Raw genomic sequence first — 16,569 nt, 5'->3', positions numbered from 1 at the left:
GCATCCAAGGAGCAGCAGAATCGATGTTTCAGGCATTTGCCCATTATCAGGAATGAGCCCTTCTTTCCTGATGAAGGGCTTATGTCCAAAACATCGATTCTCCTGCTCCTTGAATGCTGCCTGACCTGCTGTGATTTTCCAGTACCACACTCTTGACTCTGATCTCCAGCATCTGCAGTCCTCACTTTCTCCTCATTGGATATTAGTCAGCTATGATCCCTCCAGATTCCATAGCATCATTGATTACCCAAGTAATCTGATATCCAATGACTGCTGTGAAGAATATGCACAAATGCAACTTGGGAAAGGATGAGATCAAGTTCAATTGTGATGGCCTTTGCTCACTACACAAATCACCCATGAGGGTTGGGACTGCTGACACCAAATGGATGTAAAATTCCTGGATGTGTTCATATCAAACGATATTTGATTTGAAATGTAATTGTAAGCAAAATAAACCCATTGAGGAGATCATAATATGTAACAGCAGAAGGCCATTCAGCCCATGCCATTCAATAAGGTCATTGCTGATCAGATAATCCTCAACTCTATTTTCCTGCATTCACCTCACAGCCAGATTCCTTTACTGACCAAAAATCTGTCCATCTCAGCCTCGAATATACTTAAACCACCAACCTCCACAGACTTCTGTGGTAAAGGATTCCTCAGATTCATTACCTCAAAAGAAGAAATTCTTCATGTCTGTCCTAAATGGGTCTACCCTTACTCTGACATTATGCCCTCTTATCCTACCCTTTCCCACAAATGGAAAGAAACTCTCTGAATCTAACCTATCAAGTCCCCTAAGGATTTTGTAAGGTCATCTCTTATTTTCCAAACCCAAATGTGAATAGGTTTAACCTATTCAACACCTCCTCATTAGAAAATTTCTCCATATCCCGAATCAACCTAGTGAACTTTCTCTGGACTACTTCCAGTGCCAGCATATCTTTCTTCAGACAAGGGGGCTAAAACTGCTATATATGATCAAATGAATATCGCCGATCATTTACTACAGAAGCATCACTAACCAGTGGTATGTTTTAGTGTTTTTACAATTATTGTAAGGCTATTGGGAGAATTTGGCATAACATTAACATCCTAGTGGTCCAAAATAATCCAAGAAGCATGGCATTTCACCTACCTGAAGAGCAAATAACATAGGAGGCAAAGCATCAGTGAGTGATAAAAGTGAATTTGGCAAATATTATTCGGAACAGAAGGGGCCCAATTTTGATTATCAGAGTCCTTCATAAACTACTAAAAGGACAAATTAAATGAATACATTTGAACAACGTATAACCCACAAAAGTACCTTTATACACATAATGCAACATTTTTGATATGAATGCATTGCTGCACCAAAATATAAAACATAAACACCACTATTCAGTAAATATATTAAGTAATATTTAGTTCAGGTTGATGTTGCAATGTTAGCAATTAATCCCTACATTTTGCTGAAATTAATTATTTTATTAACAATAGACTCCACAATCAGTCAGCTTTATTTGAATGATAGGCTTAGAATACAAGCAGCAAAGTCTTCAAAGGCAAATCCCATTAGCAAAGCCAGTCTTTGAAAATTTGCAGACTATTACATGGTGGTGAATTGAACAGACCACACTCACAAGCAGGTTTCTGCAGGTTTCAACAGAATTTCTGCAGGTTTCAGCAGAATTTGCAAGAGATTGAAAATTAACTTTTGGATTATTCCTCCTACTAATACAATTTTATTCAGCACTTTGTTGTAATAAAACAGAATCCTGACATCAAAGTTCATTACAAGAAAAGAAAAACAATCTATTTTAATTATCAGAAAATTGTTTGCAATATTTCTGGTCCTTTCGTAAAACAAAACCATCGGATTAATTATAATACACCACAGAATTATATCTCCAAATCATAAACACATAATCACAGTGGCAATACTGTCACTCTGAAGGAATTTTTACTAAAACACAAATTATAATGTGAAGATCTTTTTTTCCAACATTAGCTATGTAGATACATTATTTTCAGCATTTGTTTTACTTTACTAAACCATATTAGCACTCTTACGAATAGTGCGGCAGCATTCAGGTATTATGTAAATATACCAACACGAAAATGGCACATTGTATCTTCTCAATGGTCATTTGTGTAAAATTAGAAAATATAACAACAGGTTATACTACCAAGATTCACAGAGTATTTGCATAAATGTTAACATTCATTGGATGTAAAAGTTAAAAAATCATAAAATGCTTTCAAGGTGAAATCTTATCCATTTACTCAGGAAAAGCCTTTTTAAAGCCTACTGTAGAGATTGACCAATTTCTGCAGTTACAGTAGTCAGTGTGTAAAATATTTACTATTTCTTGATTCACTTTCTGAGAATGCAATGATCGATGGGCAATTTCTCTGTTCACTTTACCCCTTCAAATTTACTTTCTAATTTTCAGTATAGAATTTTTTGTTTCCCCTTATTTCACAACAGCAAGAAATTATCCCACACACGGTACGAATCCTCTGGTGTCTTGTTTATGCATAGCTATCATCACGAAGCTAAATGGCCATTGGTACATCAGTCAAGTCAGACGATGCAGTGGCTCCATATTGAAACATATAATTCAAACAGGAATGCTGTGTGTTGGACCTGCCTTTGAGCAGAACTTGTAAGGTTTGCTCTATCCCAGACTGTCCAGAAAAAATAAACCTTCCAGCATCCCAAATGTTAAACCACCTATGAGTTTGGGACAAAAGGAATTCCCATCAGTGACCATCTGATGGCTCAGGATCACACTAAACATTATGGTGCAGAACTTTTCAGAAACAAATCTATTGGTTATCTTTAACATTCACTTCCACGAGCTGTCCATATTTATATAAAGCATGCCCAATCCCACAAAGAATTTTAATCTGAAGTTTATTTACATGATATAGAAATATATTGGCAAATCAGAATCGATAAAGCAACGTCATTTGCATGATTAGGCAATTGAGCAAAGTAATTAAATTATTATTGTAGAATTATGAATTGTGCTTTTTCCATATTTCACCAACTTCTTTCTAATTTTAAACTGATGTTACTAGTATCTGAAACTTGAATTGAAGAAACACTGTGCAAAATAATATGTAAAGAAGGTATGATTTGAGGCTCTTAAGAGATGAACAAATGCAACCAAGTTAAAAAACCTCTCGAGATTTCTCTCTAGAGTAAACTGATAGGAAGAACGGACTGACTATTATAAAATAAAATATACTGGTCCACATCTTCATATTGATGTCGTGCCCAAGCAAAGATAATTTTGCCATTTTCTCATGTGCCTTCTCATTGTGGGAGAAGATGAACACTGTCTGTTTTAGCTGGTAACTGTTCTCCTTGTTTAAGTTCCAGTTCACACACAACTGCACTTCACATCAGCTGATCTTTCTCTTTATTTTCCAACACCCCAGAAGACCAATGGGAAAATAGGTACCCTTCAAAGATGTACTTTACCTCCCCACTGTTTTATGCAAATTCACAGGCTTGTGTGTGTTGGGGAAATTGTACAGATTAAACCACAGTAGCGAGTTAAAGTGGTATAGCTGGGGAGAATAGAGGGAATCCCCTGGGATAGAATCTCTGTCCTGTCATTCTACATAGTACACTAGTTTACAAAGCATTGAATGGCTACAGCACAGAAGGCCAGTCCCTATCTGTTTCCTGGATCCCTGTAAATTTGTTCACTTTGTTAATTAAATGAGTCTCTTTGCAGACCTTGAGTAAACCTCCCTAATACACTCTCAGGTAATGCATTCCAGAACCTAATCACCAGCTGAAACAAAAACGCATTTCTTCTTGTTGCTGTTGCTTCTTTTGTTAAATCATTCACAAATCAGTATACACTGGTTGCTTCTTAATAGTTTGAATGAGAAGTTTCCATAATCATTTCCACGTGGACCAAGACCAGCAACAAATTCAAGGTAATAGGATGTTTGAAATATCGGAGGTATTCTTGATACAAAAAGCAATAATCTGGAAAACCGATACAGGAAAACTGCAATAAAACCAGAAATGTTGGACATATTCAACAGATTAGGCAGCATCTGTGATGAGAGATGTAAGCAGAGGATGGGAATTCTGAAACTAATAACTCACTGTCAGATGTCCCCACCCCAAAGTATATCCACCAGTAAACCAGGCACAAGTCAGGAGTGGGATGGACTGTTCTCTACTTGCCTGGATGAGTGCAACATTCAAGTAACTTGACACCACCCAGGATAAAACAGCCTGCTTTGAGCAGCAATCTATTTATCAATTTAAACACTCACTCCCTCAATCACTGATCACAATGGCAGCAGTATACAACATGTAGAAGATGGACAGCATCAACTTACCAAATGCTTCTTGACAGGACCTTCCAAACCCGCAATTACTTCTGCCTAGAATGACAAAAACAGCAGAATCGTGGGAACACAACTTGCTGCAAGTTCCTCTCCAAGTCACACACCATCCTGACTTGGAATTGTACTGCCCTTCCTTCACTGTCACTAGATGTGACGTCCTGTTACTCTGTCCAGTTGACCACCACTTTCACGAGAGCAATTAGTGATGGACAACAAATGCAGGCCATGCCATGTTACATTCCATGAAAGAATATTTAAAGCAAGTCAACTTATCGCTCCCCACAGCCACTGCCTAATGTGCTGGGCCTTTGCAGAATTTTCTGCTTTAATAATACTCCAAATAGACATAGGTAAATCTAAAACACTTCCTATCTTCCTTAAAATATTAAATTTTGTGTGTGAACTCCCTTTTTGAAATCACAAAACAGTTGAGGCAGTAATTTGGAAAAAAAAAGGAGATTTCACAACTTTGAAATAGTTAATTGAACAGGTTAGCAATCAGCAACAAGGTCTTTTTAATTTAATTTCTTAATAATCAGTTTAAAACACTAAGTTCCAACTGTGGCATTGCAAGTTCAAATTCAAGTATATTATACAATGTGTATATTCATCAGAATTTGATTGGGCCCCTACAGTTCAGTTTTGATTTTATGCACTAAGTCTTTCTGATCAATCTTATCCAGTTGTTGGTGCCACCGATTATACCCCAACAAAGCTATATTTTTAGCAGCAATGGCAGACATTTCCAGGCTACTCGCTATCCATTCTACACCATTCAAATAATAGAGATTGTCATGTAGAACTATAGGAGGGATTCCCTTCATTGAGGTGTAATGAGGATATGCCAGCCAATCGGTGACTTGTACAGAGTAGTATGAAAGAAAGAGTGTCTTCAATTGTTCTTTGGTGAGGGGTGATGGAGAGAAAACCTTCCATACAGCAGCTTCCTGTGGTTGTTTTCTTCTATAATTACTGGTAATATTCACTGGGCAAATACTGCTTGTACTAAACATAAAAAGCTTTGGGCTGTCGGTCGTTACAATTGCTGCAAACGGAAACAGCTTGGGATCTGGAAACCCAAAATACGAAGAATTGAGGTAACCATGCACTATAGAAACAATCATATGTTGGTAGTGACCAGGAAAATGTGTTACTGGTGGTGTCATGTCATTAAAGGTAATATTCGAGGTTTCCCGATGTAAAGGCGTCGCAATCACCACAATGTCATAGAAATCATAACCGCCTTCATCTTCATTTTCATACTTCAGTTGATAAAGGGACTTATCTCCTAAAGAAACAAAATGTTGAAATTATTCTTGGAAATAAACTGAATTTTGCAAACATATATTTTCTTAAATCAACAATAAGCCTTGTGGAACACCACTTGTCACCGGTTGCCATCCCGAGAAGGACCCTTTTATCCCCACTGTTTGCTTTCTGCCAGACAGCCAAGCTTCTATCCATGCTAGCACCTTGCTTCTAAAATCACAGGCCATTATCTTACTCAGTAGCCTCCTGTGTGGCATCTTGTCAAATGCCTTCTTGAAGTCCAGGTAGATAACATCCATTGGCTCTCCTTGGTCTAACCTGCTCATTACATCCTCAAAGAATTCTAGCAGATTCATCAGGCATGACCTCCCCTTGATGAAACCATGGTGACTTTTCCCTATTTTACCATATACTTCCAAGTATTCAGAAATTTCATCCTTCACAATGGATTCCAGGATCTTACCCATGACTGAGGTTAGGCAAATCAGCATATAACTTTCCCTCTTTTGCCTTACTCCCTTTTTGAACAGGGGTGTCACGTTAGCGGTTTTCCAGTGCTCTGGGACCCTCCCTGATTCTAGGAATTCCTGAAAGATCATCACTAGCACCTCCACTTTCACTTCAGCTAACCCCCTGCGAACTCTGGGGTGTAGTCCATCTGGTCCAGGTGATTTATCCACCTTCAGGCTATTCAGTTTTTCTAGTACCTTCTCCATGGTGATGGCTACCATAACTCAGCTCTGGCCCCTCACTCTCTTGAATTTTTGGCACATTACTCGGGTCTTCCACCATGAAGACTAACGTGAAGTAATTATTGAATTCAGCCATTTCCTTGTTCCCCACTACTATGTCTCCAGCACCATTTCCCAGCAGACCAATGTCCACTTTTGTCTTTCTTTTGCCTTTTATATGTCTAAAGAAACTCTTACACTCTTCCTTTATATTACTGGCAAACTTACTCTCGTGTTTAATCTTCTCCCTCCTTATTTTCTTTGTTTGCTGTCCTCTGTTGGTCTTTATAAGCTTTCCAATCCTCTGATTTCCCACCGCCGTTTGCCACATTATATGCTTTTTCTTTTGCTTTAATGTTATCCCCAACTTTCTTACTCAGCCATGGTTGCTTCATCCTCCCTGCATCCATGCTATTTTCCCCCCTCGGGATGAATCCCTGCTGTGTCTCCTGAATTACTCCCAGAAACTCCTGCCATTGCAGTTCCAATGTCTTTCCTGCCAGGATCCTCTCCCAGTCAATTCTGCCCAGCTCCTCCCTCATGCCTGCACAGTTCAGCTGCAATACCATTACCTCTGATTCAATCTTCTCCCTCTCAAACTGCAGAGTAAATTCAATTATATTATGATCACCGCCCCCTAAGGGTTCCTTCACATTAAGTTCCCTTCGCAAGTCTGCCTCATTGCACAACACTAACTGCACTTTTGCCTATTCCCTAGTGGGATCCACCACAAACTGCTCCAAAAGCCTTTCTGTAGACATTCCACAAATTCCTTTTTTTCCAATCCACTACCAAAATGATTTTCCCAATCCGCCTACATATTAAAATCCCCCATGATCACTGTAACTTTGCCTTTCCTACACATCTTTTCTATCTCCTGGCGTATCTTGCGCCCAAGCTCCTAACTCCTGTTTGGGGGTCTGTACATAACTCCAACTATGGTTTTCTTACCTTTGCAATTCTTCTATTTTACCCACACAGATTCTACACCATCTGACCCTATTTTGTCTCTTACTATCGATTTAATTTCATTTCTTACTAATAAGGCAGCCCCACCCCCTCTGCCCACCTTCCTATCCTTTCGACAGAATGTATATCCTTGAATATTCAGCTCCCAATCCTGATCCCCTTGCAGCCATGTCTCTGTGATGCCCACCTCGTCATACCTGCCAAGTTTGATCTGCGCCACAAGACCATTTACCTTATTCCTTATATTGTGTGCATTCAGATATAACACTTGCAGTCCTGTATTAACACATTGTTATTCGTTTGTCCAGTGTGCTTGAAGTTTGATTGCTAACCCTTTCCATATACTTTGTCCTATTTGTGCCTGCGCTGGGAGATTTTAATAACCTCTTCTGAGTTCTACACTCTTACCTCCTCCTTTAATTCAGGTTTTCTAATTTCCCCTAGAACTGAGCACTTATTTTCAAGCTCTGCCTACAACCCGTGATATGTGACTCACTAGGACTATGGTCCCTGCACAGTTCAGAGGAAGACCGTCCCATCTAATGCTAATGTCTCATGATTTCCAACCCATTTCTCCCACACCAATCCTTTGAGCGAAACATTTACCAGCTTAATCTTATTGACCCTGTGCCAATTAGCTCATGGATTAGGTAGTAATCCAGAGATTACTACCTTTTTTGGTTCTACTTTTCACTTTAGCTCCTAGCTGTTCATACTCCTTTAGCAGAACCTCTGCCCTAGTTTTGTCTATGTTGTTGATATCTACATGGACCACAACCACTGGGTCTTTACCCTCCTACTCTAAGTTCCTCTGCAGCTCAGATAAGATATCCCAAACCCGAGCACCAAGCAGGCAACACAACCTTCAGGACTCATGATCCTGGTCACAGAGAACAGTGTCTGTGCCTCTAACTAGACTATTCCCAATTATATTTCTCTTCTCTCCCCCCACTTGAATGGCTCCCTGCACCACAGTGCTGTGGTCAATCGGCTCAGTTTCCCTGCAGTCCCCATTCCCATCCACACAGGGAGCAAAACTCTCGAATCTGTTGGACAAGGACAGGATCTGAGGCTCCAGCTGGATCCCTCTATCTGCCTCACCCACAGCCACATCCTCCTGTCCCTGACCACTGGCCAAATTCGAGTTAGTTAGTCTAAGGGGTGCGACTGTCTCCTAAAACACAGCATCCAGGTATAACTCTCACTCTCCCTGATCTGTTGCAATGTTTGAAACTCAGACTCCAGCTCATCGACTCGGAGCTGGAATTCTTCCAGCAACCAACATTTACTACAGACATGGTTACTGGGAACTACAAAAGGGTCCACCAGCTCCCACATCATGCAGAACCAAATCACCTGACTCTTCATTCTATTTTATTTAATTTGTTTTGAATTTGTTTTTTTTAGTTTTTAACTGTTTCTGTATCACTGCTTATGCAAGTTTTAAGTAATATATAAGTCGTAATCAATAAATTAAAGACTTAAATTTAGTAGACCCCTTATTAGACAATCAAATCACAGCCCTCCTGGCTGTGATGTCATTTTTCAGTTTCTCCTTAGTCGGAACAATTTCGAATCGGAATCTCTTACTTTTCCAGATTGCTCTCCATTCACTCCCACTCAGCTCCAGTCCCAAAGTGCAGGACCCAAATCCACGAGCTAAGTTTTTATAATCTCTTACCTTCCCAGGCTGCTCTCCGTTCGCTCCAGCCCCAAAGTGCAGGCCCCAATATGTGGGACTGGTGAGAGTGTGGGGAGTGTGGTGGTGATTACACATGAATATCTGCCATAATTGGTTCTTCTTTTAGAGTCATAGAGTCACAGAGATTTTCAGCATAGATACAGACCCTTTGGTTCAACCCGTCCATGCCGACCAGATATCCCAACCCAATCTAGTCTCACCTGCCAGCACTCAGTCCATATCCCTCCAAACCCTTCCTATTCATATACCCATGCAGATGCCTTTTAGCTTTTGCATTAAATCTTTAGGTGATGGAATCTGACACTCAAAGTTCACTTTTAGCCTTTGAACTTTTTGTGTTGTCCTTACCACTGGCATTAACACATTCATAAATTGGCTCAATATTTCTTTCAAGATATGTTTGGTCAAATAATTCAAAACAAACTGTCTGAAAAGATCATTTCTAACTACATGGGGGCCATATTTTAGGTGCAAACTTTCTATTATGCATAGATTATGCATAGATTTTATGTAAATTTTTTCAAACCTCCACATCATTGTAATAAGGCATAATATTTGTTCATTCCTGTTCCTACCCAAACAAAAAACAGGAAGGGGAGTAAAGTACAAACATTTCAAAGTGCCATCCAAGCTCTCTGAGTTAAAGATCTACTGTAGTCCAATCAGTAAAGTAGAGGAACCGTGCAGCAGTTTGCATATGATACTAGATAACTTACCAAAATCCCAGCTAATATTGTAACATTAGATCTTGAGGATATGAAACCGAATACAGATGCTCTTAATAACTTAGGCGGCAATAAAATGGCTTCTCAATGCAAATAGCATGACAAAATGGCTTAGAGTCATAGAGTCATAGAGATGTACAGCATTCTAGGCTGCAAATTGACAATTCTGCTAAAGCTGCATAAAATGGCTTTTAAGTTACTAATTACTAATTCTGTTATAGCTGCATAATTGACTAACCACAGTCTGCTTCAATAGAAATTAGCAGACAATGCTCCCTGTACAGCATAAAAAAACTAGACTAGATAAGACATTACTGGTCATCCTAACTGATCTTCAGATACAGGTACAGTGGCTCAGTTAGTGAGATAAGGGTGGTCTGAGTGTTGGAAAACTAAGATGGTTCCTAGGATCACTGGATCAAGTAACTGTCAAATAAAGCTGTATCCTATATTGATTGGTAATTGTTTGAATGTACTATGTGATCATGGCCTATACCCTTCTTTAAGAAAAGTATAAAAATGTCCTTGTTTTAGGCCAAGTGTATAACCTCAGTGTTTCTGAACACTCTGTGCCCGACTGTATGAAAAATAAAGAGTGAAATCTTAAAAGCCAAACCGATTCCAAGTGTTTATTGACCGATCGCAGAACTGAAACACCCTGCTGGGGGTGCAGATCTTCAATTTTGTGCTGATAACATATCCTTTAAAAAACAAACAGTCCGGTTTTTTGTAGTGTGCCTTCACTGACAATTGCTCAGTTATTCAGTGTATGAATATGACTTCCATCTAATCATTAAGTATACACTTGGTGGCGGCCTGGGACTCTTTTTGGTGGCTTCGGTGGCTGTTTCTATCAGCTTCAGTTTGGATTTCCTTGTGGCAGCTTCAGTCAGTTTGTGACTCCATGCAACGTTTTCGTCAGCATCATGGCTGGATCCAGCCCGGGATACATTTTCTGAACTTTTATTCCGTTATTTTTCTCATTTATGTTTACGATTTTGTATTTTTGAAGGTCTGTAATGCTTCTTATTTCTTTATTTCTCTAATTTCTTTTCCCTAAGAATTTGTACTCAAGAATTTGTACCTAGGTACTTTTGTATCAAAGATGGTGCTGTAAGTAGTGACTTGTAAACTTTTCACTGTACTCATGTGAGTATATGACAATAACGCTAATTCAATTAAATTTAATTCCTTCCTTACCTGATGGGTGCAGAGAAATTGAAGTCACTGTGGTGTGGGCAACATTGACTTTTGCTGAATCAAGTAACTGGGAACAAACCAGTTTATTTCCTCCTTCCACTGCCCAAAGGCCAGCTTGGACCCCTGCTATCGATACTGCTCCTGCACAAAGAGAGAATAAATCATTAGAATAATGCGTTTGACTTAAATTTACATTTCAGAAATACAAAGCAATTTTTCCTGATGGTCAACGTGGGAAAATTGCTGTAAGCTTTCACTCTGAAATGAATCCAAATTCCATTTTACTTGATTTCCAACTAATCTCAGCATGCCAAATAACTTGCAAAATAACCTGCACTCTGTTAGATATATGAAGCTGTCTCCTGGAGTCTAATCTCCATTGCCTGATGGAGGTGACTCACACTAGGCTTCCTCGCATCAGAGTCACGACACACCTGAAAACGCTGTTCCCAGAGTCATCCTGAAAGTTGATTTTCAGATGCAGGTTTATAGACAGCACACTAATTATTACAGATAAATGGATTCTAGCAACAGGTAAATAATTAAATTAATTCTACAAATTAAAATTCTAAACTGACCAGGAAAACAAGACACATGTAGAAGGTAACTGAGAAAACAGTTCTGTTGTCTTTGTTCTTAAGATCTGTTGGGTTGGCTCTTGCTGATCCAAGATTTCTCCTCAACCTTCCATTTTTTTCCCCTCAAAAGCATTTGCTGGCTTGCAAGTGGCACAGGGTGGCTGTTTCACTGATGAACGGTTTCTGACTTATTCAATTCAAAGTCACAACTTGTCACATCTGCATAAGGAAAGATAAGCTGTTTTCCTAGATAACTTACTGCAGAGAACTGAGAGATTTTCTTCATGGCTGCATTTGTTTCTCTTACAGTCTATCTAGCTTCTCTTTGTCTTGTTCACAGCCCAAGCTGTTGTTACCTGGCAACCAAATGGATGGCTGTGGACAGGTAGAGGACCTTTGTTATTGATAACTGGCCACCAGTCCACACCAGTCAGCTTCCCTTGTAAACAAACCATTAGTTCCAGTTCGTCTGCAAATTGCTGGAGCTACCAGCTACTCAAACAGGTTCACAACAGGTATGGATTGCTTAATTTCAACACACTTCAAAATTCTCATTTCAGTCCACAGTTTTAAGAAGCACAAATATAAAAACATAGTGGAATGTGGGTAGTACGTGTTTGTCATGACTAATCCAGCCCACAGCAAGCAACTATAAATACACACATGAAGCAGTAGTCATTAGGGATATTTTGGAAAGCTATAGGGCAACGAGTGACAGGGAATAAGTGCTGGCCAGCCAGTGATACCCACATCCCAAAAATAAATTTTAAAAATAGCAAGGGTCTTGAAGTGAGTGGACATGGCTAAATCTGCTCACAGACAATTAGACAACGGCACAGTGGCACAGTGGTTAGCACTGCTGCCTCACAGCGCCAGAGACCCGGGTTCAATTCCTAATCTAATCTTAATCTAAAACCCTAGAGAATGGGAATAACTTGCTGCTCCAATTAAACTTATTTTTCTTAGTGCCCATTTTTGCAGAGTGTTGTTTAATTTTTAAGTAATTTTAATCCTGTGTGTTCTATTGTGATGCAGAAAGTGCACCAGCTGTGTACAGTAGGATAAGCACATAACTCCACAGATTACATTCAAACAAGAAATTGTAACTGAAAAAAATGTACCTTTAAAATTTAGTATTTATTTCTAATTCAGTTCCAGGAAGTTTACTTGAGACTATATAGCTCAAGATAAACTAGTTAATCTTTGTTGATATGATATTTCCTTATGCTAAACAGGTTAAGTATTTTTCTAAAACTCTGGCACGACAATTCATTTGTTCTGAAGTTCTTCCTTGAGAAGATCAAACTTCAAAGTAATAAATTTTAAATTTTAAAACTTCTTTAAAAAGTCTTTTTAAAATATAACCTATTTTTCTAATCAACCTGTTCAGCTATGTTATTTAGAGACATGCAGGGCAGATGGGACTTGAACACAGGCTTCCCAGTCCAGGGGTAGAGACATTGTCACTAAGCCACAATATGGAGCTTCAACAAAACTTGCTTGAGGGTGGAATTTAATGAGGGAGGCAGGGGCTGTCAGACTATCTGTCACCAAAACAGACTGCAGGCAACCTGCCTCCACGACACCTAGTCCCATGGAGGTCATTAAATTTCTTTTATTATTCAATGGATAGAAATCTTGCCCCAAGAGCTACCAACTAACTAGAGGCTGGCACCTCTCCATCACCAGGAGTGCCACCTGGAACAACAATTGCCCTTGGGACGACACTTGGGCCTTTAGAAGGGTCGTTGTTCTGCAGACAGCCCACATCCCAATGTCTGATTCCTGTGATCCTGTCCTTTGAACAAGCATTCCTCCCATCAACCTACTTCCTGATCTAACAAAACTAAAATACTGTGGATGCTGGAAATCTGAAATAAGAACAGAAATTGCTGAAGAAATTCAGCTATTTGATCTGGAAACATCTGCAAGAGAGGGAAACAAAGCTTTACAAGTATGATATGACTCTCCTTCAGAACTGAAGGGAGAATTCTCCAGAACTGTGAAATTAGAAGTTAATGCTCTCTTAGAAGTTAATTTAAACTAATATAAATTAAATTAGGTTTCCACACAATACTATTGTTTTTCCGTCCAGCTGGTTAGATTTGAAATATGGAATAATGCACAGATACCAACCATAAAGCAAACCAATACAAGCACTAACATGTAGATATAGGTACCATATCAGAAGCTAAAACTGAAACGTCTAAAAGAAAGGTACATGTGTATACTTTAAACATCTCTATTTGTGGTGGATTTTAAATACTGAGATTGTAAAGCTGCTTCAATGTTAATCAAGCACAAACCAAAAGTGAGCCAAATAGGTCAAGTCATCAAATACATAAAAGTAGACCTACAGCAGAATCTCAAAAGGTAAAGAAGGAAGAAAATTTAGAGATTAGGCCCTGCACGGTTTGCGATTATAGCCATCAATGCCACACAGAAGAAAACAGAGTTGAATGAGAGACCGGAAAGTGAAGCCCCGGAGCATAGGAAGGCTGGAAGAAGAAGAGCTCTTGTATTCTTTTGGATAAATTCTAAGCAAAGATTTTTGTGGGCGTATCATATTGTCATTTTAAATTCATTTGGCCTCCCTTCTCAGTATGAGGTGGGAGCAAACTTCTCAGATTTTGATGTCAATTGATGACAGTTGAAAGCAGTTCGCAATGCCCTCACCAGAAAACACATATCAAATGTTAAATTTCAAAGGTTTTGCTAAAACCATATGAAATTTATTGAGCTTCTTTACAGACACACACTTTAATCTGTTTTATTATCACAACATACAATATTTTTTGCGAAGCAGTGTAATTCAGAATAAACGTAACTACAAATTCATCGTTTTTACTGCAAGCAAGCCGTTTGCAATGATGTGCAAGTTGCATTTTAAATGCACAAAGGACATTTCTTGGCAGAATAATTCAAATTCAAGGCATCTGTTTGAGTCGAAAAGAAAATGCTAAGGTAACTTCTACTTTGGTTAAACTGTTCGTGGAACAAGGAGTATTGCTGACTAGCCCAGTATTTCTGTCCAACCAGAGTAGCCCTGGAGAAGACAACGGGAGACCTGAAAAAGGGTTACAGCCAAAACACTGACTTCTCCACCTTCTGATCCTGCCTGGCTTGCTGTGTTCTTCCAGCCTCCTGCTTCTCTACCCTGGAGAAGATAGTAATATGCTGTCTTCTTGATTGAACCACTGCTGTCCTTGGGATGTGGGAACACACACAGTACTGTTAGGGAGGAAGTTCCAGGAATTTGTTCCTTAACTGCTGCTTGGTTAATGATGTATTTCCAAGTCAGGATGGTGTGTGGCTTAGAGGGCAACTTGTGGGTTGTAATACCATCCAGATGGTAAAATGTCTGGGTTTGGAAGGTGCTTTCAGAGGCCTTTGATGAGTTACTGCAATATATCTTGTAGATGGTATACCCAACTGCTGCTGTGTGTCAATGGCAAAGAGAATGAGTTTCGAACATGGTGGTCAGCTTTATCCTGGATGATGTCAAGCAAGTGGTGGATTCAATCACACTCCTGACTTGTGCCTTGTAGATGGAAGACAGGCTTCAGTGAGTCAGGACTGAAGCTATCAAAGAAAGATTCCTAGCCCAAAGAGAAAATGCTGGAAAATCTCAGCAGGTCCTACTGACCCTTTGTCAAAGTTAGACTCGAAACATCAGCTCTTTTCTCTCCTTACAGATGCTGCCAGATCTGCTGAGATTTTCCAGTATTTTCTCTTTTGGTTTCAGATTCCAGCATCCACAATAATTTGCTTTTATAAAGATTCCTAGCCTTTGTCCTATTTTTCTTTAAAAAAAGTATTCATTTGTGGGATATGGGTGTCTAGACTGGCCAACATTTATTACCCAGCCCTTCTTTCCCTTGAGACATTAGTGATGAGCTGCCTTCTTGAACTACTGCAGTCCACCTGCTGTGGGTTGATGCACAATGCCCTTTAGCGAGGGAATTCCAGGATTTTGACCCAGCGACAGTGAAGGAACAGCTTCCAAGTCAGGATGGGGAGTGGCTTGGAGGGGAACTTGAAGGTGGTAGTGTTCCTATATTTCTGCTGTCCTTGTCTTTTAAATGGAGGTGGTTGTGGGTTTGGGGATATCTTGGAGATAGCTCATACTGCTGCTACTCAGCGTTGGTGATGGAGGGTTTGGATGTTTGTGGATATGGTGCCAATCAAGTGGGCTACGTTGTCCTAGATGGTGTCAGAGTTGATAATGGTGTGGCGCTGGAAAAAGCAAAGGAGGTCAGGCAGCATCTGAGGAGCAAGACAATCGATATGTTGGGGCTGCACTCAACCAGACAAGTGGAGAATATTCCATCACACTCCTGACTTGTGCCTTGTAGATGGTGCACAGGCTCTGGGGAATCAGGAAGTGAGCTACTCGCTGCAGTATTCCTAGTCTCTGACATGCTCTTGTAGCCACCGTGTTTATGTGGTGAACCCAGTTGAGTTTCTGATCAAAGATAACCCCTAGGACATTGATAATAGGGGTTTCAGTGATGGTAATGTATTGAATGCCAAGAGACAATGGATAGATTGTCTGTTTTTGGTGATGGTCATAGCCTGGCATTTGTGGGGCCAGAACGTTACTTGCCAATTGTCAGCCCAAACCTGGATATTGTCCAGATCTTGTTGTATCTGAACATGGACTGCTTCAGTATCTGAGAGTAATGAATGATACTGAACATTGTACGTTATGCAAACATCGGTGAACATCCCTACTTCTGACCTTATGACAGACCTTCTGACATTGATGAAGCAGCTAATGGTTGAGCTTAGGTAGCCATGTATTTATGTGGCTAATCCAGTTCAGTTTCTGGTCAATGGTAATCCTAGATATGGACTATGGCAATGCCATTGAACCTCAAGGGGTGATTGTAAGATATTCAGTGCTGGTACTAGTGTAATGCCAATTTAACTTTTCAGCTGAAGCCTGGATGTTGTTCAGCTCTTTCTACTTATGGACACAGACTGCTTCAATATCTGAAGAATCACTGATGGTCTGAACTTTT

The 16,569-nt window shown here is 39.7% G+C and overlaps 1 protein-coding gene across 1 annotated transcript in view; it reads right to left on the bottom strand.

Moving 5' to 3' along the window:
- Nucleotides 1-1,461: 1,461 nt before the first annotated feature.
- Nucleotides 1,462-16,569, bottom strand: part of LOC122556734 (prenylcysteine oxidase-like) — a 47,871-nt gene continuing 32,763 nt past the window's right edge. Inside the window, exons 5-6 of the mRNA XM_043703827.1 lie at nt 10,968-11,108; nt 1,462-5,659 (exon numbers count right to left, since the gene is read on the bottom strand). Coding sequence (XP_043559762.1) covers nt 5,001-5,659; nt 10,968-11,108 — 800 coding nt within the window. The 3' untranslated portion in view covers nt 1,462-5,000. The remainder of the gene's footprint in view (nt 5,660-10,967; nt 11,109-16,569) is intronic.

The sequence above is a fragment of the Chiloscyllium plagiosum genome, chromosome 14 (assembly GCF_004010195.1).
Source record: "Chiloscyllium plagiosum isolate BGI_BamShark_2017 chromosome 14, ASM401019v2, whole genome shotgun sequence".
Classification (NCBI taxonomy): domain Eukaryota; kingdom Metazoa; phylum Chordata; class Chondrichthyes; order Orectolobiformes; family Hemiscylliidae; genus Chiloscyllium; species Chiloscyllium plagiosum.
This window is presented reverse-complemented; position numbering and strand designations above follow the sequence as displayed.